Source organism: Sebastes umbrosus, chromosome 5 (assembly GCF_015220745.1).
Source record: "Sebastes umbrosus isolate fSebUmb1 chromosome 5, fSebUmb1.pri, whole genome shotgun sequence".
NCBI lineage: Eukaryota > Metazoa > Chordata > Actinopteri > Perciformes > Sebastidae > Sebastes > Sebastes umbrosus.
In genome coordinates this window covers 36,600,605-36,626,450 of record NC_051273.1, presented here as the reverse complement: position 1 = coordinate 36,626,450, position 25,846 = coordinate 36,600,605, and the positions used below count along the sequence as shown (strand labels likewise).

The 25,846-nt window shown below is 43.9% G+C and overlaps 1 protein-coding gene across 7 annotated transcripts in view; it reads left to right on the top strand.

The window, feature by feature from the left end:
* Window positions 1–25,846, top strand: part of szt2 (SZT2 subunit of KICSTOR complex) — a 138,319-nt gene that overhangs the window by 107,710 nt on the left and 4,763 nt on the right. For 6 of the 7 annotated variants that reach the window (XM_037768963.1, XM_037768966.1, XM_037768965.1 and 3 more), the window contains 10 exons: window positions 1,001–1,203; window positions 1,867–1,963; window positions 3,103–3,183; window positions 4,750–4,824; window positions 16,003–16,068; window positions 19,769–19,982; window positions 21,642–21,819; window positions 21,921–22,043; window positions 23,075–23,591; window positions 24,684–24,794. In XM_037768963.1, coding sequence (XP_037624891.1) covers window positions 1,001–1,203; window positions 1,867–1,963; window positions 3,103–3,183; window positions 4,750–4,824; window positions 16,003–16,068; window positions 19,769–19,982; window positions 21,642–21,819; window positions 21,921–22,043; window positions 23,075–23,591; window positions 24,684–24,794 — 1,665 coding nt within the window. The remainder of the gene's footprint in view (window positions 1–1,000; window positions 1,204–1,866; window positions 1,964–3,102; window positions 3,184–4,749; window positions 4,825–16,002; window positions 16,069–19,768; window positions 19,983–21,641; window positions 21,820–21,920; window positions 22,044–23,074; window positions 23,592–24,683; window positions 24,795–25,846) is intronic. The other variant, XM_037768967.1, reaches the window with a different exon arrangement.

The following is a 25,846-nucleotide window of genomic DNA, read 5'->3' as shown; positions in this document are numbered from 1 at the left end:
CGCTGATCGTTCTCTGAGACAGTGTAATACTCCCACATGGACGACTTTTTCTTTCACTTTCATTTGTAAACAAACCACATTCACCCGCCGTCTTGTCCAGCCAGCGGCTTCTTCTCTGAATCAGCAGCTGGTTCCTGTTGTCCAACACAGGCTGCAAATAACCAACACAACATTTAGCCGGCGCAAAATTGATGCAACACAACTGATAAACATCGGCCACTGCCAACCCTGAAAGTCATCTTATTTGCCGATAGGCCGATGGCTGTCAACAAAGCGAATATCGTCTTCTGCCAATAAATCGGCACATCCCCAGTAACCTAGTGGTTATTAGACCTAGTTTAAGGTATATTTTGTTTGCTTAAAGCTACAAGGAACTTTCATTTTGTGTTGATTTTGGCGGTCCCTGTGGACAAAAGCGGTAGTGTTTTAGAGCTCCAGAGTCCCTTTAGAAAACCCGCGTAGTCCTGGTTCTGGTTCTCCCATACCTCCCTTCCCTCCAACGGGCCCGGCAATACGGCCCGGGCCTCCAGCAGCATGGAGTCGTGTTGGCTCTCAACGGGGACCGACGGAGCAGCGAGGTGAAGCTCTGCTCCTGGCCGGAAGAGGAGCTGCTGCTGACGGGCGCAGAGTTTTCCACCTCCCGCCGGAGCTCCGACTACGGAGGCCCTGCTGGAGGCCCTGTTGGAGGCCCTGCTGGAGTCTGGGCTGAAGGAGTATCTGGTGAACCTGCATGATTTTGTCTGATTCCGCCGGAATCGGACCCGGTGGCACCGACGACAAGCATTAAGAATAACTATATAGAAATAGCAGATCTTCTCTCTGAAGGTCACGTTTGCTTATGAAGGTGAAACAGAGGAATCAGTGTTACATTGAGACTGTTTCATAACCAGTCAAAAGTTCCTCACAGTACCTTTAATCTACACAATGGTACACAAAATCAGGTCTGCATACTTGAAAGAGTCTTGTGTGTTTAAGTGATGTCCACTGTTCTGTGTGTCAGAAACGCCATCGCTCCAGCGACTCCACAGCGTCAGGTCGGGACCGAAGCTACAGCACCGACTCAGCTGACATGCTGCCCAGCCGGCTGAAGGAAGAACCCTGGCTGCTGGAGATTTCTAGCACCTTCCTCCAGCAGTACGTCCAGTACCTGCAGAGCATGGGCTTCATTCTCGTCCAGGTCCGACCTCAGTCTCCAGCTCGCAGGTCTGTTTCTGCAAAAATTGTTTTGTTTTTTTGGGTTGATGAATGTCTTGTGACCATTATTTCTCTTTGCCAGTGTTATACACCGTAAAGCAGGACACGCCATGCACATCAAATCCTGATTACAGTAGACAAAGTAGATGGAATTTAATTCATTTTCTAGTAGTACACTGTTTTTCAAACAACAGCCCAAGCTTTTGGTTTGCTGTTTGAAAAATATATGAACTTCTTGACCATTCCATTGGTAAATGGATGGTATCTGTTACGCGGTGTCACGAGGTGTTCTTCCTCATATTTCTGCTTGTATTTTGTGTGAAACTTAAAAATGAATCAGTCCATCTCTGCCTCTCTACCATCCTCCTAGTCTCCTCTCCTCCTCCATAGTGAGCAGCATTCATCCATTAGTCATCATATGTGTTTTGATCCTTGTCTGACCTATGACCTCCAAGCACTTCTGCCCCATGGCTGATGTAAGCAGAGCGGATGCAGGGCAGATGGCTGTCCTGCCTGCCTGTCACTTTCTAGGCTCAGACTGTGTGACTCTCTGAATTATGTCTCACGGGTTAGCTACATGCTGTTGGTGGTCCATTATCCCTTGGGCCCAGACTTCTCTGATTTAAACAGACCCTAGGTGACCCCTGTCCTGCACCCCTCCATCCCTTACAGCATCGCCCGGGCTCGCGCTGCCATGCTGAGCTCTATGTCATCGGAAGGGAGGATGTCTTTTTCTTATGTAAAGCAGAAGAGCGAGGACAGCCCTAAGGTTAGTGTTCACCTCAGAGAATCAGAAATCTTATTCTCCACACACACACACACACACACACACACACACACACACACACACACACACACACACACACTCACACACTTGGGGATTGAGCCAGGCTGCTATTGTAACAATGACCCCTATAAATATGAAATGTCTCATTAAATCTGAGTCCATATTGCCAAAAACAGTTCTTCTCTTCGTTCCTTTTTCACCATTTGCATTGATTCCCTTCTTGAAACCTTGAAATCAATTTCTGAATATATATTTTCAGAACCTGGAATTAGTAGTAATAGTAGTAGCAGTTAAGTTAAATGCTTTTACTACATGCAATCTAAGACACCAACCTGTACCCAGTCTGCAGCGGGAATATCTAACACCAAATATCAGATGTGACGGCCATAAAGTACATCTGTGTTTGTAAATGAGGCACTGGCTCTGACACATTGCTGTTCACTATATATATTTTCATATATTTTTCCCACTAAACTGGATTTGTGCTTCTGAAGACGATATTGATGGTGATACATTGTGTGTGGTGTTGCATTAATGAAAAAAGACTGCAGTGCTCCACTAGCTGCTGGGCGTTCAGGAAACATGCTGATGTTTTAGTCAGGTAGTGGTAACCTTTTCATTACTGCTAACATCAGTGAGAGGCGGCTCGGATTAGAGGTCCAGGGCTCAACACTAACTTTTAAAAGTGGTTGCCAGGCTGGCAACTAGGCACCAGCGTTTGGTTGCCAAAACTGAAAACACGGTTGCCATTTTTAGTCCCCTTATATTTTGATTAATTAAAATACTCTACAGTTATACGTCAGCTTAATAATGAAAATGGGACATAAAAGAAGCTGGTTCCTTGTTCTTTGAGGCACACGACTTCAACAACTCACAAATAGGGATACCCCCCCCCCCGAAACCCAGTGCTGAATTGGAACTGGGGGGTTGGCAGGAGCTCAAACAGAGTGTTTCAGACAGATGATGAAAAGAGGTGTTGCAGCACAGCTGGTATGAGAAAAGAAATAAAATAACAGCACAAAATATCAGCAACATGGCTTAGAAAGCAGCTGTGTCTGCCTTCCAACACCTGTATTAGACAAACTGTAATGTTGAGATTGTTTTGTAAATGAACTTTGCAGACTACAGCGTCTGGCACCACCGCGTACCACCTCCAGAGGGCGCTGCCAGGGGGGATCGTGTTGATGGAACTGGCTTTTCAGGTGAGGTTCGGATCATCAACTATGCACACTGACATATTTGCTAACATCACAAAGGTATACATCTCCTGGTCCATTTAAATGTTTTAGCACATTTTATACAATTCATGCATGTTTAAATATAATGCCAATCATTTTACAATGACTTCCCCATGATGGCCATTGGTGTCAGTCAGTGTATGACAATGCAGTATAAAAATCAACTTTCACAGCCTTCATCCTTTCAAACTGGTTGAGTTAAAAAATTGGTTACAAGTATTACGCTATGTGACAGTAACTGACCACCCGATTTTACTGCTATCAGGCCATTAAATAGGCATAATCAGTCGCTGTAAGCACTATAGATGTGGGTAAATAGGGTCCTACTACACCCAATACATTGTTAAAGTGAAACTTTAAAGCAACACGTTCTAACTTGTTGTAAAACTGAATGAAATGTAACAAACAAAAGGCTTCTTTAGACTTTGTTTGTAAACGCGGCACATAAAATTTGCTTCGCGTTTGGTTTGAATGCGATTTGTTTAGTGTTAGCATGCTAATGTTCAGCTGAGGCTGATGCGGATGTCATAGGTTTTGCAGTTATTTGATCATTAACCATAGTGTTGGACATATTCAAATATTGACCTGATGATGGCGCTCAGAGAAAAGTCAGAGGGTCCCCAAAGTCATTAGGATTCATCATCTGGGGACCATAAATGTCTACAAAATGTCATTTCATTTCATCCAATAGTTGTTGATACGTCACCCTGGACTAAAGTGGTGAACCGATTGCCTGACTGACGTTGCCATTCCTAGAGCCGCTAGCAGCGTGGCTCTAGGAATGAACTGAAGCAGGAGAGGTTGTGATATCCTGTCTATTAGTACCTAGCATAGGTCAAGCTCCAAAAACACTACCACCTACACATCCCATACTGCAACATACATCTTTTATCAGACTTGTGCAGACTTCCTGTTAACAATTTGTAGTTTCCCATCCCCAGCTGAGATAACCACTAATTTAATTTTCTCAGACTTGACAGCTCCTGCAGAGCCACAGAAGACATACAGTAATACTGCTTTCTTGAGCTTAGACAAAAGTGCAATGAGGCAAAATGTTTACTTTCACCAGAAGATATTAACGGGACCAGGAGTAATGTGTGATTACAGTTCTGTGTTGTCACGGTACAGTAAGTTTGACACTATGCATTGTCTGGTTTTCCAGCCATATTATTTCCAGGCAAACATCACCATTAGTTTCCTGGTGTCTGGGTTTTTGTTTTGTTTTTCGCTACTGTAGGCTCAGTGGGAAATAAACCCACTGAGACATAATGTTGTGCTTGTGTAGATGGACTTGCATGGCTAAGTCTGAATTCCCAGTGAAGGCCATTTCAAAGGTCTTAAAATATCATCCTGTCTCTCTGAAACCTGTAGCTTCTCTGATGAACAGTAAAGTAAACTTCTTCTACTCCCAGTATTCCGTGCCCCAATCCCCCCCCATATGATGGCTTCATCAACTCGTCAGCCACACATTAATTATATTGTTTTCATGAAATAATCACGTGTTCTCCATATGCCTTCTCCTTCTGCCAGGGGTGTTACTTCTGCGTGAAACAGTATGCACTGGAGTGTTCCCGCATTCCCATGGGCCAGACAGTCAACTCCCAGGTAAATGATTGACAGAACTCTGCACTGCTGTGTGAACACACAACACTGAGTGGTGCCTTTTCTTCTGTGGGCTTTTGTAGGATTGAAAGCATGAAAGAGAGAGCAAGAGTAACAGAAAATGGAATACAAAGTGATTTAATTGTCTCAGTTTCACATGTGAAAGGGCAGGTGTACTGATCCCCTTGTGTACCAGTGGTTTTACAGTAGGGTCCTGGGACTTCTGGGGGAGGTCTAAGGGTCCTGAATTGGGTTCCAGGGATTCTTAAGGAGGTTTCAGGGCTACTTGATGGGCTCCCACAACCCGTTCTCACTCCCAACTCGTCAAATACCGCTGTTTGGTCAGTGCCGCATCGGCATTGGAAACCGACGCACGGACGTACCCTTTAGCAACAGTATGTGACGAACCGGGCTTTCAACTGACTCCAATGTAAACCCAACTGCGGTGTTATTATACGGTCGGAGCAAGTGACGTCGTATTAATAGTGTGAGAATCCGTTCAGGGCATGCAGGCGGGACGGGTGGTGGACAGGTCAAACAAAAACAAGACTTTCAACCAGGAGACCTCTGTTAGTGTCCCGTGTGAAACTAAAAGTAACGTCAGTCGTTGGTCATGTGACTCATCGGTATCGTCAGTCCTGTGAGTCATGTGAGTAGTCGGTATCGTCAGTCGCTAGTCAGTGAAGTTAACGTCAACCACGACCGTTTCCTAACCCTAACTAAGTGGTTGTGTTGCCTAAACCTAACCTGTGAAAACGGAAGTTTATTTTGAAAGGACACTATGCATGTAACGAGCGTATATTGACACGCCGTCCCTGACAAGTCCAAAAGTAGCACAAGAAGGGTACCCCGTGTGTCGGTCTCCGATGCCGAACAGCGGTATTTGACGAATTGGGAGTGAGAATGTGTTGGCTTCCGGGCCTCGGAGGAGGTCCCCGGGTCAGTAAAACCGAAAGTTTGGATATTCCAGAGGTCTTTTTAGGGATTTGTGGGGCTTCCCCGCAACATTAGTTTAATTTCACTGTATTTATTTGATAGAAATTATTGCAATTAAAAATGACTAATGACATTCCCCACTTTGATCTACTCAAAGATCAAGTGAGTTTAGGTGTCTAAAAGACACCTAAACTAAAGGTTTTGCTGCTATGTGGTCATTGCTCTAGTTTTGTTTTATTTTGTTGCTATGATATCATTGCTGTGGGATTTCTTTTCCGTCTATATTTTGGATGCCAGATGGTCTTTGCTGAGATTGCAGTACAGTTAATAGTGTGTGGTGTCCCGTTCCTGGTTATCTGTTTGATGAAGTTGGTACTCTTTGCTTTCTCTATTCATCCGTAGTGGAGGTTTTTGCTAATAGAAACTACAGTTATCAAAAGATAAAGCTGCATATATTTTTGTTATTGTTAACAAATGCCATGAAAAGACTAAAACCAACAATGCGTTAGTCTGTCTCTCAACACTTCCTCACTTCCCTTCCCTGTCTGTGGCTCTCCATAATAGAAAGTGCATTCGTTGGGGACTATTTTCACCCCATTTGGGGCCCTACAGTATTTCAATCATGCACCAAATCTTATGGATCAAAACATTTTTTGCAGAGAGCAAACGAAGCAGACAACAGCCAACAGAGTCTCATTTTGGCCTGCCATCAAGTTACTCACGGAATTAATGTTAATTAGCATCAGGTCATATGACCTACCGCCAATGACGTTTGTCATTTTAACTGGTGTGAGCGACGGCCAGCGCCCGCTAAAAGAGAACATAAACATATGGTGTTTGAACAAATGACTGATGCTGCGTTTTTCAGGGGAGTAGAGTCTCAGAATGGCAGCAGAGCTATTAGAATCCTGGCAGCATCTGCCGGCCTTTGCATTGCATTTCACTTGGTGTAACACCATATTCAGTTTGGCAGTGAATTTGCTGTTTTGCCTCACAGCACAAAGAAACACTGCTTTACAGCACAACAATGTCCACTCCTTTATTTACACCATGCAGTTGTTACTATTATTTTGACTAGGATATATATACTGGGAAAAAAAAAGTTTGGAAACATGTGTTTGATGGATTATTTCTCTGTTGTTACAATGCTAACTGGCATTGTATTTTACATGGTTGGAAAGCCTGTTTATTTACCTTCACAATGATGTCCAACTTGTAAGGATCATGTATTTGTGGGATGAGCAGCACAGCTGATTATGTGGGGAGCGCCCAAGAAAAATTTGCCAAAATGCTCCTTCAATGGTAAACAGTGTATTCTCCTGTTGGTATTGACTCTTGTTTTGAGTTGTTTGGTGGATTGGATGATTGAACTCTCTATCAGTAACAAGGAACAAACAAGAAATATTGGCTATTTTACACTTTATTCATTTAATACACCGTCAGGAGCCTCCGTAGCGGTGGAAGATCCATACGCAGCCACAACAGCCTGGCACCTCCTCCTCATGCTGGTCACCAACCTGGTCACACGTTGCTGTGGGATGGCGTTCCATTCCTCAACCAGGATTGGTTGCAGGTCAGCCAGCGTGGTTGTGTCAGTCACTCTAACACGTACAGCACGCCCAAGCTGATCCCACAAGTGTTGAATTGGGTTGAGGTCTGGACTCTTGGCAGGCCGTTCCATTCTCTCTACTCCCACATTGTGGAGGTAGTCTGTGATAACCGTGGCTCTGTGGGGGCGAGCGTTGTTTCTTGGAGGATGAAGTTAGGTCCCAGATTGTGGAGATATGGGATCACCACTGGCTGCAGAATCTCATCCCGATATCTCACTGCATCGAGATGGCCTTCAATGATGACAGGCCTTGTTTTGCCAGTGAGGGAGATGCCTCCCCACACCATGACACAGCCCCCACCAAAAGCTGTTACTCCATCGGTGCAACAATCAGCATAGCGTTCTCCGCGTCGTCTCCATACTTTGACCCTGCCATCCAACTTTTGCAGACAGAACCTGGACTCATCACTGAACATGACATTCCCCCACATGTTCAGGTTCCATTGTCTGTGTTGTCAACACCAGCGCCAACGGGCCTGACGATGAAGGGCAGTCATTGCAGGCTTCCTGGTAGCCTTATGAGAATACACTGTTTACCACTGGCAGAGCATTTTGGCAAATTTTTCTTGGGCGCTCCCCACATAATCAGCTGTGCTGCTCATCCCACAAATGCATGATCCTTACAAGTTGGACATCATTGTGAAGGTAAATAAACAGGCTTTCCAACGATGTAAAATACAATGACCATTAGCATTGTAACAACAGAGAAATAATCCACCAACACAAGTTTCCGAACTTTTTTTTTCCCAGTTTTATATATATATATTTTTTAAATAATGCTAGAATGACAATAAATCCAGGTCCAGGAGTTGTGAGTCAAATATAATATGCATTCAGTTGGAAGCATATATATTGTATATTTTTAGTATTTCCTTGAGCTCCAAATGTATATTTAACTAGCATTTGTTTTTGGACTCGGTTTCCATCCATTGTGACACTTCGGGGGATTTTTTTGTTTTCGGTTCAGTCGCCTGTGAAGATGAAATCCTGATGCTCTCCAAGAGTGATTCTTCATCTCGAAAGGAAATAACTCTGCTCCAGTACTTTCACTTACAGGGTGTTATTCACACTATGTCACTTTTTAGACTTCATTGGGTTCTCCAATCCGCACCGTTTCATGCCGTGAATTCCTAGAGATGTATTACTGCAAGAAAGAAAGAGAGTTATTTTACAACAGACAAACATGCAAAGCTGCCTGAGAAGGTGAAGTGAAGTATATTAAAGGTATACAGGAAGCTCAACATTGTCCATTTGTAAGTGAATAGGTGTTGAAGGGGTTCATTTTATCGGTGGTCTTGCCATCATCTCTTAGAAATGACATCAGTTGCTATTAATTTCCTTGCATGTTGTTTCTTTCTGTAAATGATATTATCTTTACTTCCTGTTTTGCTGGATTTTAAAACAGTTTGGCAGTGTTTCATCACAGGGAGGAACACTGCTCGTCTTCCTGACTGACAGTCATTAGGCTATTTAGGGTTAACTAGTGTCCGTGTATATTTGGCGGATTCATTTTTTCACCATAAAGGCCGGTCACACCAGCATTTTAAACAACTAAAAGCTGTAGCGAAATCAATCCATTCAATGGAATTCACTTGTAGGTGTGAAATTTTTGTGCGCAAGTATTTCACATCAAGTTCAACATTTCCAACTTTTTCTTGATAATTGCCATTAGCCAGTAACAAATATAGACCGGAGCCTCTTTCACACAGCCTGTTCAAGGTGGGAATGTTGCGCCGTTATTCCGTCTTGCTGTTCTGTGTGAAAGGTACAGAGACGGAATGGGGGGGACAGAGTTGTTCCGCCGCTGAGCCGGCAGGAGAGGTAGTCACAGAGCTGAGCCGACGTCTGTGTGAAAGGGACAGCCGGCACGGCGGCACTACACGCGCACACACACACAAACACACAAACACACACTGTTGTGTTTAACGTCACACCCCTTTTGCTCCTGCGATGCCGGCGTGCTATCTAAAATCACACACCGGGGTGGCATTATGGTATATTACGTTTTTTGGTCCAGTTTGAGAAAGCAAAGCCAGCATAACGGTGAATATTTTTTATGGCAGTGTTGTGGAATCTCTGTGTGAAAGGGGCACCTGTACAGTATAAGAAGTGGACGTAGTCTCCATGACGTCACCCATTTCTTTGTTAACTATGGTTTTGAAGCCTCGAGTTTAGCATTTTTTGCTGTCACCATCTTGGTTTTAGCCGTCGCCATCTTGGTGTTGGATCGTCGCCATCTTGGTGATGGGTCGTCACCGTCTCGGTCTTTTCCAACCAGAAGTCCCGAGAGGGTGGAGCTAAGTACAAGCGATCGCTGAATAAGACATTTATAGGCGACCAAAAAGGTTATAATTAACTTTCATGAACAGAAAACAAACTGTGAAAGGGTTAAAGTTGTAAGACGAAAACACGGACAACTCCCAGACCGGCAAACGCCGTGGTAGCGACCTGTCAATCACAAGGTAGCTCCGCCCTAAAGCATACACTGCTTCATGCTCTATTTGACTCTAAATGGGACCATAAGTTATTAAATGAACATCAACATCAATGATGACCTTTGAGGGAATGGAGATTTGGAGAGTTATTGTAGCTAATTAGGTGAGTTGCACCATCCACTTTTCTTTAACCCTCCTCTGCTCCAGTTTAACTACTACACTACTTTTAAATGTATAAAATATGGACGTAGTCTCCGTGACGTCACCCATAGGTTTCTGAAGAGCCTAAATGAAGCTCAAAGTGGGCGGCTCCCGCCGTCGCCATCTTGGCAGTGACGTCTCCAGCTAATCCAAAAATGGGCAAAGAGGTGTAGCGTGGATGGAGCTGACGTGGGCCGAATATAGTGGTGCAAAAATTAGTCCCGAAACCCGGAAATAAGTTAGCATTTTAGCACTTCCGGTTCTCTTGTCTCAAAGTCAACATTTTTTTTTCAATGGGTTTTTGGTTAAATGCCTGAAATATGGTCTGTGGTTAACACAAGCTGAAGACATTTTAAGGTGCAATTTCTCACAGTGATTTAGCATTTTTTTCAGATGTAACTCTAATCCCATCTGCCAACACACCACAGCTTAATTTCCTGCTTAAGCCCTGGTTCAATATTCGGCGAACATCACAAACGGATTCAATTCTCTCCAACTTGTGACTGATCCATTTTCAGATTTTGGGACCAGTGCACTTTGATGTGACAAAGTTAGAGAAGGAAGTTTTGAAAGATGTCTAAGATGCCATGGCATTTGTTTCCCTCTGGTGTTGTCAAAATGTCTACAAAGTGATGTAAGAGGTTGACTGTCAGAAAGGAGATGATGGCTTTATGCACAGCGGGAGGGGGCGCAAAAGGGTTTTAAGGGGTGAGAATGGAAGAAAGGATGCATTTATTACAGCTAGTATGCGTACTGAGGATGTCCTGAAATAGTCTGAAAAAGGCTTGAAATTGATTAAACCGGGGCCAAATTAACAATGTGCAAAATTAATTGTAATAATAATGATACTTATTATTATTATTATTATTATTATTATTATAAATGATCTATAATCTATATAGAGAAGGATTTATAATTGCAGTGTTTATTTGCTGTCCACATGTTGAAGTGGGTGTTGTGCCAGTAATCCTCAATCACTCTAATAAGGACATTGTTGCTTTGCTTACTGACCCACAGTCCACGGACTACAAAGGCTCTTGTGTGCCATATGAAACAATATGGACCAGTTCACGTATTAAAGTTGAAGTAGGCGAGATTGGAGCAAATATGATTTAAAAAAAAGTTATTTTTATAAATCGGTCGCTATATGGTGACTGTAGTACATGAAACAGGTAACCTGAAAAAAATCATGTTCCTCTGTCCTCTGGTGCTCATAACGGCTTCTGCAAGATTTCACAGACCGATGGAAAACAAGCAGTAAGAGCTGATCTGAGGTCTGCTGTCCATCTGCTGTCTATGAGAGCCGGCTGTCAATCAATCGCGAACTCCGATCAAACGGTTAAACTAGGCAGCGCTGATCAAATATGAATTAATATTCTGTTACGTTAATGTCTATTTCTCTCCTCAAAAGTTTTCAGAATCATCTTGTAGTGCACGGTTTAGCTGTAAAATGACGCCGCCGCCATTGTGACATCTGTTGAAGGAACGCCAAGTACCGGTCACATGACCGGAGCACAGCCAATAGGAACGCTCTCTCAATGAAATGACCTGTGATTGGTCAAAGTGTCCCGTCACGCGCTAGATTTTCTAAAGCCTGAAAACAGAGCCATGAGGAGGAGCAGAAGTCTAGTTTTCTCTCAGAACACTTGAATTACAATATGCTGAAAGGTTATTATGGAATTTTTGCCCAATGATGCCAAAAATATACTGCCTACTGCCACTTAAACTAATACTTACTAATTAATAGATAATAGATATTAAAGTGACAGCATAAATAAAGGTGTCAGTAAAACACTAGGCTGAGATACAGTGGCCTTTCTCACAGAACACATTTTGACTTGTCACCTTAGAGAAGGAACAGGCGTGTAACGAATGATGGCTTAATTCCATTTAGCTGCTTCAGTTTCAGGGTCCTGCTCTTGTTCATGCTGGCTCGCTGTCACACTGTCATAGCTTACTGACATTTGAATACAACAGAGCCAGTGTTAATGTTATTAGTAGCACCTGTGTTTTTCCTACAATGACAAGTCAGAATGTCTGCTGGGGAAAATCCTATTCTGGATTAATGGTAAATGGTAAAAGTATAGAAGAGTCATAAAGTCAGCAAACAAAGCTACTGGTCATACCAGACCAAGAAAGGCTTACTGCCGAACGCAGTTCCCGGCTTTAGTCTGGATTTGCTGAGTAAATACTTCGCAAGAAGGGTATTTATGGTGTTACACAGAGTAATTCTGAGCACTGTCCGCGTTAAGGCGAGCTGGTACCTCCAGCTAACCTGTATTTGTTTATTGGTGTAGCTGGTTACTGTGTGACATTATACCTTACGGCTAACACGTTACGGCCAGCCTACTAGGTTCAGTTAGCATTAGCTTGTTAGCCGAGCCGAGTACCCGGAGTTCAGCTAACGTGTCACAGTGAGCAGACTCTTGAGGTACGCTGTTAGCTCAGGCTGAACACCGTTTGCTAGCGCTACTTACTGACAGGCTGATGCGTTGCGGCACGCCTGGAATGGCTAAATATTTATACATTTCACTCCTTTTCCAGTCGCCATGTCTTCAGCCTCTACCCCTGCCAAAGGGTCGGAACCGAAGGTTAAAGAGGCTGCATCCCACCTGTGCCCTCTCGGGCAGGGAACCTTATCCCATGTGCATAGCTTGCATGGGTACTAAACACGCTCAAGCATCGCTGGCTGACCCCCACTGTGCGTCAATGCCAGAAAAGATCCTGGAAAGGAGGCTGAGAGTGGCAGTGGCCAATAGTCTGGACCCTTGCCTGTCAGGAGCCATCTTTAAAGCCACAACCAGTACCCATCAGCCGCTTGATGAGGACTTGATGGAAGCTGATTGCTCGGACAAGCCTCCACTTTTCGAGGAGCTCCTCGAGGTGGAGCCGGGCTGTGAGGACGCAGAGGGCGATGCCAACTCTGACCTCCTCGACATGGACGAAATGGACCAAAAGGCTACACCAAAGGCTACTCAAAGCTGGAGATCAACGGAATGGGGGAACTGGGGCTGGCCGAACCCCCAGCGGTGGAGCTTCAGTGGCTTACCCCCTCATCCAAACTGTCGCTCTCTCTCAGCTTCCTCCAACATCTCTCTACGTCTGTTTTCCAGAGGATGTATAAGTACGCAGCACAGACAGTGTGCTCTCTTAATGCAATGGCACTGCTATCTGCGTACCAGGAGATCCCCCACTCTAGCCAGCGTGAGAGAGCAGGGCTTGTCGCTAACCCTGGTCGTCCAAACACTAGGTAGCGGAAATAATACGAGCCGTGGCCTCCCTCCATACGTAGGTATCTTCTGTCTCAGGCGCGCGGGGAGATCTACTACTCTCACCCAGACCGCATAGTGCTCTGGGCTTGGCCCATGAGAGATGGAACCTGAATCCTGAAGGCCTGCCGGCACAGGTGTTTGACACCATTCAGAGTGCAAAGGCCTCCTCCACTCACTCTCTTTACAACGGAAAGTGGCGGATTTTTGATGAGTTGAGCGACTCGAGGCACATCGTTCCTTTTCAGTGTTCGGTGGTTGACCTGCTGGCTTTCCTGCAAGAATTGGCAAATAAGGGTAAGGCCTTTTTTACCATTAAAGTGTATTTAGCGGCCATTTCAGCCTGTCATGTAGGCTTTGGGGAGAAGCCTGTGGGGCAACGACCTTTAGTTTGTCGCTTCATGAAAGGTGTGAGCCGCAAGCTCCCCATTTCCAGGCCCCTGGTTCCTCTGTGGGATCTGTCGGTCGTGTTGGACGCCCTCTCTCATCACCCATTTGAGCCTATAGAGGCGGTCGGGATGAGGTTTATTTCACTTAAAACAGTGTTGCTCTTAGCCTTAACCACAGCAAAGCGTGTGGGTGATTTACAGGCTCTATCCATCCGCCCTTCCTGCTTACAGTTTGCCCCAGGGTACACCAAAGTCTGCTTGCGGCCCAATCCGGCTTTTGTGCCTATGGTGGTGGAGTCAGCCTACAGATGTCCCACAGTGGAGCTTTTGGCTTTTCACCCACCTCCATTCTCCTCCACAAGCAGATGCTTAACACATTATGGACGGTGCCAGCTCTGCATGTCTATGTGAGTAGATCAGCAGGTTTCAGGAAAGTGGATCAGCGGTTTGTGTCCTGGGCCATTCCCCACAAGGGCAAGCCATTGTCCCGCCGGAGGGTCTTATATCTCTGTCTTATAGCTGTAGAGTTCAACCTCCACAGGGGTTGAGGGCTCATTTCACAAGGAGCAAGGCCACTTCATGGGCCCTGTTCAAGGGAGTTTCGGTGCAGGACATTTGTGCTGCGGCGAGCTGGGCTACGCCTCACACTTTTTTAAGGTTTTACAGGCTGGATGTCTCGAGGCCATCCTTGGCACAGGCTGTGCTAGAGGCAAACACGCCAGGGTCTCTGTGATGTTCACTGTCTGGCTTATTGTTTATGGCTTTGGGAAATGTATGCAATACGGGAGTGGTCTATATCTCCCATAGTGAAACACCGAACAAAGTTAGAAAAAGAAGTTTGGGTTACTTAACGTAATCCCCGGTTCTTTGATAACAGAGTGAGGTGTTTCACCATCACTTCCCTCCTTGCATAGACACGTAAAGAAACTGGTCTAGAATGATTTGTGAGGGGTCGGTCGACTGTGGTAATATGAGGGGGCGTAGCCCCAACACTGTTCGACCTGTCTGTCATCGACACCACAGACGTGGTGTCATTGGAGCTTCCGTAGTTGGTCACGCCGAGGCGATTCCCATAGTGAAACCCCTCACTCTGTTATCAAAAAACGGGGATTAGTAGTAACCCAAAGTTTTCATTTGTACAGTATAATCTTATTAATCACACAGAATAAATGCAGTGTTTCAAACAGTGTTTCAAACAGTTTTCCCCTAGTGTTGAAAAATGTCAAAATCTTATTTTATGATAAACTTTACAGACGAATGAGTCAAGCATTTGTTAGCTAACCTGTGTAACATACTGTATATGTGGTTGTTTCACAATAAAAGCCTACCACCGCTTTCACATTAAACAGGCATTTATGATGAAATACACACAGGCAGTGTTGTGTTGGTATCAACAGTAGCTGTATCTTTATCCTAAAGAAAGCAATTGAGCGGCAAAGTCCCTCCCCTTCCGGTGTCTTTCATGGGACGTTATTTTGGAAAGAAAGACAAAATAATGTTTTGATCCTATTTGAATTGTGGCATCAATTACACATATACGTTTGTCAAAAAATAATTTTGCAATTCAAGAAATTTGCCGTTTGTCGTAATCATTTAGTTTTGTGTGAAACCGCTCAGTGAACAACATCTCTCGTCTCGCACAACATACGTCACCAACACCAGCTAGCTAGCTAACTTGGCCATGTTCAACACACAAATGTAATGTTATCTTACCTGATGTGTTTTATCCAGAGACAGCAACGGTTTTACAACAAACTGCGACTTTCTTGACTTGCAAAATGATCTTATAAATTGACAAACATTATGTGTGAGATTCGTGGCGCAATTCAAAAAAATATTTGTCTCTTGCAGTTAACTACCGTACATCGAGTATATTTTCCAAAATAAGTTCCCATGGTGGTCCACCCAGAAGGGGAGGGACTTTTTCTATCTACTGTGCTCTGCTGTGACAATGCTCTGGTAAATAATAATAAATAAGGTAATATTGTGCATAGGGGATTGCCATGGCACCACAACTTGAATGTACAATGTGAACAATGAATGTGTGTAAATACTGTATATACAGGCATTTGTTTTTTACACATTGACTAACGCTGACCAGCGGTTTTAGTAGTCGACTTCTGGACTAGTTGAAAAGCTTAGTGAAATGGTTCAGTCTACGACAGACTATAAATTGACCTCTGGGCACCAGTCACTCTAATGTGTGTATGTAATGTGTGTCTCATTGCATTTTTGTAGCATGGAAAAGGTTTATTGTAGTATCTCTTCAGTCTTCCTTTCCATCCACCTTTCTGTGTGTCTGTATGTCTGCCTAGTCCCACCTCATGTCATTTCTCCATCAGGGCAGCCTCCTCACCAAACCTCGTTGCAAGCCGTTTCCAGATGCCACCCCAGTATCTGACTGTGCGGTATGTCCCAGCCATTCTCAAGGGAGGGGTGTCTCACTACAATCAGGCTTCACCCCTCCCCGCCGCTCTGCTTGCTGCCATCAGTCCTGGTCTCTTCCTTTCCAAATCTACATGTCTGTGTTTTTGTCTCTTCGGGAATGAACGGGTTTCAGTGTTCAATGAAGTGTTCTTTCATACCTGTGGGAGCTACAGTTGCTTCAACAGCTAGACTGTAAAGCAAATACCAGGGTCAGCTGTATGGAGATTGGTTTTACTTGGACAAAGGTCAGGTATTAAAATACCTTTTCTTTTTTGGGGGGGTTCAGGCCTGAGTCAAGCTCCCCTGTGATTTCCTTTTCCTTCTCAACTTTCAACAGGCTGTCTGTCTCCCTGCTTGCTGGTTTGGGTGTCGTGGGTGTTTCAGCTTGTGTTTTTCTAAGTGTCCGTTCAACCGCTGTTGCCCCCTCTGCCCTTTCTCTGATAATCTTACTATATTTCCTCTTGCATCTTTGGTTTCCAGGTGGTTGACTGGAACTAGGATTTTCTTCCAGGCCTACTTCCACTATCAGTTCTAGTATGCCTTTGGGTTTAAAGGGTCAATCATTGAATACCATTGGGCTGAAAACTGCTGCTACTGCTGCTCGCTATAGATGATCGTTTCGACAGACTGTGAAAGTTGGTTGGATTTTCCTGGCACTGAATTGGTTCAAATCCTAGTGAAATGATAGAGATTGATTTGTGTCAATGACTACATACCGTATTTGAGAGAACCAAAATGATGTGGAATTCCCCAGGGTTCAATCCTAGGGTCACCTCTGTTCAAACTTAAATTAGGCAAAATGACTGAGTGCAAATCTGTGATGACATTTACATGCATAAAATATTCATTTTTTTGCCCTTATTCCGAAAAAAAGACAATATTCCTACTAAACTGTTTACATGGCTAAAATTAATATTCCACTAATATTACCGTTTACATGCAGCCGTGCATACTCCGATTAACGTAACCGGTGGCGGACCTGTTTCACCGTGCGAACACAGCCTCCCTCTTTCATTCCTTCAACCACCTTCTAGTGGAGTGATATTTGCGCATATCCAAAAACCTGTTGATATCCAAGTCTTTCATAATGTTTACAAGTAGGTGTTTTTCTCCTACTGACCAGAAATATGGGTTTTTGTTTTTTGCATCTCTGCAAACTGTCAGTTAGTTGGTTATTGTACAACGCACAGAGCTGGCCATAAACAGGCAAGAGGCCGTGTGTCACAAACTGACGTAAAAACCCCGACTGAGACACATATTCTGAATGTGCTGTATACATGTCGGAAAAGGTTCCATTTGGAACAAGGCCTAATTCAGAATATCCAAACGGAATATGCTGTTTACATGACCCGTATCAAATTCAGAATATTGTCATATTCAATCATACAAATTTATGAAACAACCTTTAATATAACCTTCTTTCACATGAAAAATATTCTTCTTAAAATAAAAAAAATTAAAAAAAACTGCTTCAAGTAACTTTTTAGCTGCTATACAACTACCTACTTAATGAGAAGAATGTTTCAGTTTCAGCGTTTAGACACGTAAAGAAACTGGTCTAGAATGATTTGTGAGGGGTCGGTCGACTGTGGTAATATAAGGATTCGTAGCCCCAACACTGTTCGACCTGTCTGTCATCGACACATTTGTTTTGTGAAACATAAATTAAATGTTAATGTAAAAGCGATTAGACACATAAGCAGTGTTTTCCACACATAGACTTTACTTGGGCGGGCCACCCATGTAACTGTATATTAATGGCCGCCAAGTATATCTGGCGACCCATTTTAGCAGACAGGCTTTTTTTAGCAGAGGTTTGTTCCCATCCAGGACTACAGTGATGTTTTTTAAGAAATCTTGTAGGCCGATGTTTTACTGCTTTACGGCTTTCCTTGAACATAATGTTCTTGACGCTGATCTTTCTCCGAGACAGTCTAATACTCCCAGACCGACGACTTTTTCTTTCACTTTTATGTGTAAACAAACCCCCCCAGTCCAGGCTGTGGCCTTCTTCTCTGAATCAGCAGCTGGGTAAACTGTTGTCCGAGACCGCCCGCAAATAACCAACACAACATTTAGCCGCCGCAAAACTGAAGCAACACAACAGATAAACTTCGGCCACTGCCATCAGCAAATGGCATCTTATTTGGCGATAGGCCAATTTTGCAGTCACACACGGCGAATACCGTATACCAATGTTGAGCAGACAAATCAGTGCATCTCTAGTTTTGGACATTTCTCGTGAAATGTTATATTTCACATTTTTAATGTCTGTAATATTACACAACGTGAGCTTGTGAACTTTGTATTAGTATAATCCCAGCTACGGTCTCCTCTACACATGAAGACAATCAATCTACTACCACATTAAAGATATGGATGGAAATGAAACAGTGGAGAGACGGTTTGTCAATGCAACTAGCTACCTGTGTATAAAATGCTTACTTTCCACCAAAATGACATAGTGTTTGTATAAAATACATGTTTGATTATCTCTGTTTTTCCAGAACAGGAAATGCGGGAGTACAACCTCAAAGTGAAATGTCGATGGATGTCACCATTTTTAAGCTTTCCTGTCATGACTGTTTTTTCAATCAATGTGCTTTGTGTATTCTCTTCTTCTCGTATGACCCTGAATGATTACAGCTTCTCCCATCGATGTAGCCACTCATTAATTTCCCTTCCACTGAGTGAGGCTGACAGGAGACGAGCTGCAGCCCCGCGACTCAACCTAACAATTTGTCACTCCGGGTGTTTAATTAGCTAGAACATGAACCGTTTGGGATCGCCGGTTAGGAAATAATAAATGTTAGCTTGATAGTCGAGAGGACACACGCAGGACGTGTACTACTTCTGAGCTAAGAGATGTCTGTAGTCCCAGTGGCCTCCTGGCTCCGTCGATAGCAGGCTAAGAGGTCACACTTAATTTGTCTGCCAGACTGCGGGAACACCTACGGGGAGAGAAAAGTTAATATTCATCTTTTTCATTCCTCTGTGAAAGTCTCCTGCCCTTATGCATTTCCAAACAGGTGTTGAGGCAGGAAAAGGTGGTGAAAGGTTCCAGACACTGACACAGAGATGAAGGTTTTCTCTAGCTAAAGAGAGCTATGCAGTTTTTCTTGCCTCTTTGATTTGATAAAGCCTATTTGTAAAGGTTCCAGGCAAATGGTCCAGATGAAAGTAAATGCAGGAGTAGCATTCAGCTCTCCCTGTAAACTCTCATTGTGCTGTGATTAACTGCACACCGCAGCCTCTCACCGCAGCCATTTACATTTGCAATTAATGCTTTTGTCAGCCCCCTTTTGATGTTGGATTTAATTAAATAAGATGCTATTATGAATCTGATTGATATCAAAGTTGCTTACAATAGGCTCTCACCAAGGAGCGATGGGAGTCACAGAGTAGCAGGGCCTTAAGGTGCACAGCACAAAGCATTCAAAGCTGGCAGGGTGTTCCCCTTCAAATGCAAAGCAGGTTCACTAGTGGATGATAAAACAGATAACCATTCAGAGAAAGGGGTGGTTTATGCCAGATTCTATTCATTTTCCAGTGATCTGTGCAATGAAAATGGCCAGACTTGAGTTTGGAGCTATCGAGAAAATACTTGTGACTCCCTTGGCCCTGTGATTGTCCGCTAGTCCTTCTGTGCTGGTAATGACTGTATCCACCCCTCTGTTTTAGCTCTCCATGCTCTTCACTGAGGAGTGTGATAAGGTGCGGGACTTGATGCACGTTCACTCCTTCAGCTACGACTTCCACCTGCGTGTGGTGCACCAGTACTTGGTTGGCTGCCACATGACGCTACGCCAAGGCTACCAGCTCACCGACTTCCTGGACGACTTCATCTCCCATCACCCAGACATCCCCAAGTTTGGTCGCAACCACGTCTTCCAAGGTGACTTCGGTGTGAAGTAATATTTAAAGTAACCCTGCAACTCCCATTTGCTCTGGACATGTAGAATCACCAGAAACAGGCAGATACACTAAAGGATTGAGCTGGAAAGAGCAAGCGAATGACTACGATCACAATATCGGGATTAACTGACAGTGGATAAAGAGTAGAGTGTTAGCTAACGCTGCTGTCTTGGCTTAAAGGTGCTAAATTCCAAATTCAGAGCATATCTGTGATTGAGGGATTGCCTCCATACAGCTCTTAACATGGCATCGGCTGAGCCAGCGGCTAGCAGCTAACAGTGCCAACAGCACGAACAACAGCAACAGTGCTGACAGAGCTAACAGTGTTAACCTGGGAAGGAACCGGAGGGGGGGTGCTACGCTTTTGCGACGACAACTTTACTTTCAATGTTATCAAACAAAGAGAAATGCTCTCCCCTCGTCCTAAAAGGGTCCTGAATAAATACTAGACTACTTCCTTGTTTATGAATGAAGCGGTGCACGAGTTGAAGCCGTTGAAGCAGCGCCGCTGTGTTTGTTTGACCAATCAGCAACGGTCATCCCTGCAAACTCCAGCCCGAAAGTTCTAGTACTTTCAGAAAGTACTACCTCCCCCAGTGGGCAACCTCTGGGTCTGAGAATTGAAGCCAATGCTGAAGTGCCTTAAACCTGCATTATTTCTAACAGCCAGCAGGGGGTGACTCCTCTGGTTGCTAAAAGAAGTCTGATTGTATAGAAGTCTATGAGAAAATGAACGTACTTCTCTCTTGATTTATTACCTCAGTAAACATTGTAAACATGAGTTTATGGTCTCAATCTCTAGTTTCAAGTCTTCTTCAATACAGCATGATGTTCATTTAGTAAATGATGGTCCCATTTAGAGTCAGATAGACCATAAAGCAGGGGATGCTTTAGGGGCGGGGCTACCTTGTGATTGACAGGTCTCTACCACGCCCTTGTCCGGTCTGGGAGTTGTCCATGTTTTTGTCTTAAAACTTTAACCCTTTCACAGTTCATGAAAGTTAGTTAGCTCCACCCTCTCGTGCCACTTCTGGTTGCAAAAGACCAAGATGGTGATGGCAAAAATGCCGAACTGGAGGCTTCACAACCAGTCCACAAACCAATGGGTCATGTCACGGTGACCACTTCCACTTCTTTTATACCATCTATGCTATTCCCCGACCAGGCCCTTTTCGGGGGGTAAAATGTCCCAGAAACTTAATTTAGACCCTGGTCCCTGCAGCCAAAATGCAATGAGTTCCTCAAAAGGTTACCTGTTCCTGGGGAAAGCTCCTGCAGTCGAAACGGGGCTATGCGAGCGCGACCAACTGGCTACGTAAACCAAGCACAGAGAATCTCTGGTTACAACTCACACAGAGGGAGAGTGACTTCATTCTCTGCTCAGGTAGACATTACTCCTCTATATCTTTCCATAGACAATAGTTAGTTTCTATATTAATGCTCTGAATTTCAAATTTAGTACCTTTAAGTTGTGCGACAAATATGTAAGTTTCCTAAGAGATGAGTTAAATCCCTGTTTTCCTTTCCATTATGTATTTGTGTATCCACCTTAGCAGGGGGTCTTTCTGAGTCATTGAAGAGATAAAAGAATGATCTTGGGATTATCTTAGTGAGAGTCTCTGATCCTTGTGCACCTCAGGGAGCTTCTCCATCTCCACGGGGATGATAACGGCTCACCAGCTGTACAACTACATCACTGACCATGCCAGCACCTACGGCATGAAGCCGCTTCGCATGTCCAAGGCTGCAGTCACCACCGACAGCAAGAAAGGGACGCCTGACCTGCACGAGTATGCACTAGTGGCTCTGTGGAACAGGTACACATACATCAGCATCACAGAATACACACACAGTATATTCACATTACATGAACTGCTTCGTTTCAACCTCCTCTTTCTTCTCTTGTTTTTTGTTTTAGTTCGGGTTCTTACAAGGATCTGGAGGGCCTGCACCACCATGATGACTTTGACGTGTCCCTGGTGGTGTGCCATAATGCCGCTCCGTTTGAGGAGCAGTCAGACGGGGAGAGGCATTTGTTAAGGTAAAGATATATGAAAGAACAGATTAAAGAAGACATAAAGCATGAGCCCAGAAAGCAAAAACATTTCACCTTGGCTGTTTTTTTAGTTTTTTTTAATTATTAATTCATTAATTGAAATGTATAGTGACTTGACCATGAAATTGATTGATCAGCAGCCCTAGTTTTGTTGCTGATCAATCAATCAATCAATAGTCCGTATTGATAATCTAAAATAGAGTCTCACTGAAACTGGATTTTGAGGTCGATGCCGATAACGTTATTTGAGAGTTTTAAAAAATCTGACAATGTTTCACTAAATGTTTTTAAATTCTTTTTACAGAACCACATGATGCAAACATTTTATTTTTGATAAAGATCCCTTAAGTTTGGTTAGAGCGGGACATTTTCCAGTTGAAAAAACTTGTCAAAAGCATTCAACTTAAAGGTCCAGTATGTAGGATTTAGGGGGAGCTATTGGCAGAAATGGATAATAAGATTATGAATTATGTTTTCTTCTTTTCTTTTCTGAAAATAAGAATCGTTGTGTTTTCATTACCTCAGAATGAGCCCTTTATAGCTACATAGGGAGCGGGTCCTCTTCATGGAGCCGGCCGCCATGTTTCTACCGTAGCCCAGAACGGACAAACCAAACACCGGCTTTAGAGAGGGACATTCACGTTTTCAAGTTTTTGCGTCGAACACTGTAGTTGCAAATATCTATCTATGTAATGTTTATAGATGTTTTACAAACAATTTATTTAAGGTCTACGAATAATATCTTAATCATTAACAAATACTTAGTTATTATAAAGTGTTACTGGAAATTCAATTCCATTGTCATGTAATTAGTGGAGGCCACAGTGGCCGCTGTTCAGCCGAGTTCCGTAGTCCTGATTTCAACAAGCCAGTCATGAGCAATTCATCTTTACATATGAATTACTTACAGCGATCCAGATTTATCTGTGATATATCGGTCCATCTCTAATATCAAAGAGCCTATTCTGCCATTGAAATGAATGCCTTTCTAACTCCTCGTATACCTTTATGTGTAGGTTGCGGTTCTATGTGATCATGACCAGTCAGAGAGAGCTCTTCCCCCGCCTCACTGCTGACATGCGCCGTTTCAAGAAGCTTCCTCAGATCCACCGTGATCCTGGTGAGCCAGGTGGCCGGCTCCCCCCAGATCGGGCAGAGGCCGGCGGGTCACGTGGTGCCGAGCAGGACCTCTGGGAGGAAACATCGTCTGAAGCTGCGGCCGCCTTGGCTCCGAGCGACGGCAACGAGTTTTACCCTCTGGCGGGGGGTGGACCGGAGGCTCAGGGGCTGCTCTACCCTTCCCCCCTGTTCCCTCTGCTCAACAACGAGGTGGTGTCGGCCCGCAGACAGATCCAGGCCAGTGTGGAACAGGCCATGGGTCACTGCCGCAGGGACAACCTGTGGAGGAGGCTGTTCCACGGAGAGCACCTGGCCCTGGACAAACTGAAGCTGACAAAGCTGTCCTTCAGCGAGCTGGAGGAGCTGCTGGAGGCAGTGCAGAGCCGCTCGGTGGGCGAGATCGACCCACAACTGGTAAGATGCCCACTTCAGCCTTTCATTTTACATTCATTCACCATCCTTTGAGTCAACACTTAAAGTTAACCTTTGGGTGCACATATGAAGACCTGGTCAATTCTAAGAGAACAATATAAGGATCATTTTTCTTTATTACAACCAGGATCTTAATTACAGTTTGGCCGTCAATCCTATGGATAGAAAAGCATTGTGTACTCACCAGGTTCATTCATTCATTTCATTTAGCCTCTGTTTTCCTTGCGGAACATCGGCCATTGATGAATAGTTTCCACCCTTGTCTGTCTTGGGCCATCTTCTCCAGCTGTTTCCACGTCAGTCCCTTCTTTTTGAACTCTTGTTCCGTGCTCCTTCTCCAGGTGTTTCTGGGTGTTCCTCTCCCCCGTTTACCTTGTGGGTTCCATGTCAGTGCCTGCTTGGTTATTGTGGTTTGCTTCTTAGAGTGCCTCCAATCCAGCTCCACGTTCTCCTTTTAAGCTGTATTTCTACTGTCTCTTATTGGGTGTGTTCCCTCAGGTTGATGTTGCTGATGGTGTTTGGCCAGTAGATCCCAAGGATTTCTTAGCCTTCCAACCACTCAAAGCACTTGACACTACATGTCAGACTTCCCCCATTCATGCACTGATGACAGAGGCTGCCATGCAAAGAGTCAACTTTGCCCATTAGGATCTAATCTAAATACTCATTCACACACCAATGGCTCAGCCTTCGGGAGCAATTTGGGGTTAAGTGTCTTGCTCAAAGACACTTCCATTGGTGGATGACCTGCTCTAACCTCTGGGCCACAGCTGCCCCATCGGTGTAGTCTGAGGTATATTACTACAATCTGCAGTAGAGAAAGTCATCAGTAGATACAGTATCTTAATCAAAATGTTGGCTGATCTCATGCAACCATGACAGAAGATATCAGAATCAGCTTTTTTGGCAATGCATGTGTACACGTACAAGGAATTTGACTCTCATTGTACTTATACAGAAATAGAGATATAGCTAAAAACAAGAACAACAAAGCTGAACAAGGTCAACATAATGAATCATTCATCTGCTATGTACATGGTTGTTGTAATGGCAGTGTGTGATGTGTTGCTGCAGGACTGTTTCCTGACCATGAGTCCAGCCTGGTACCAGAGTCTGATCAAAGTCCTTCTGAACCGCTTCCCTCAGAGCTGCAGACACTTTGATGACAACGGCATCCAGTACCTGGTGAGAAGATGCTCTTTTTCTTTCTATTTTATAGGAGAGCAAACGAAGCATGGTCACAATCAACCCTGACTTGATGACGTGTAACTGGTATTTTCTGCTTTTCAGTGGTTGGATTTCATCGGAGGTTTGTGTAATGGGAGGTCTTTCTTCTGTTTACTTCCTCTAGACACAGTTCACTTTGTTTTGTACCACTGATAGCGGCGGCAGACAACAGTCTCTGCGTTGTTTGATTGTAGACCAATCACGACGGTTAACATTACACTCCAACGAACCACAGCTCCCATGTAGATTCAAGATGGATTTATTTGCTTACAAGCACTTCGGGACACACGTTCACCTGGGAGATACAAGCCCGGTCTCTTAGATTATACATTAAACATAGATTATACCAGGGGTCTCCAACTCCAAATGTAAAGAAATGCATACAGGAAGAAAACATGCACATGCTGCTGAATTTAAGATGTTGATGTCAAAATGTGAGTGTTGGATACCAACATTTTCTAAATGTTCACACAAAAGAAGCTTATTCAGCTGGTTTGGGTGGAGCTGAGCGATGTGAATAAATGTTACTAATAATATAAACTCTGAGGAGCTCTCGGACACTTTCATTTTGTCAAAGTAGCTCTCAGAGTAATAAAGGTTGGAGACCCCTGTTCTATACATTAATATTTACACACACACACACACACACACACACACCTGGGAGATGCAAGCCCGGTCTGACTTGTTCCCCCGGTGATGAGCTTTTATAGCTCCATCCTTACCTTGGATACTGTAGTATTAAATATTAAATATAAAATCACTGCATAGAAATATGAAAATAACCCAAATATGTACACCTACCAACTATCAAATAAAGGTAAGATTGCAAAAAAAAATTAATTGTAATAATAGTAACAATTTATTAAAGGGACTCTATGTAAGAATCAGAAATGTCTTGTTAACAGCGACACCTGTAGCCGTTAAGTCAACAAAAGACAGCGTCCTGTTGCTTGCGCTTGTGCTCGCTCTAAATAGACATGAACAAGCATCGCTCAAAACAGTGAGGAGAC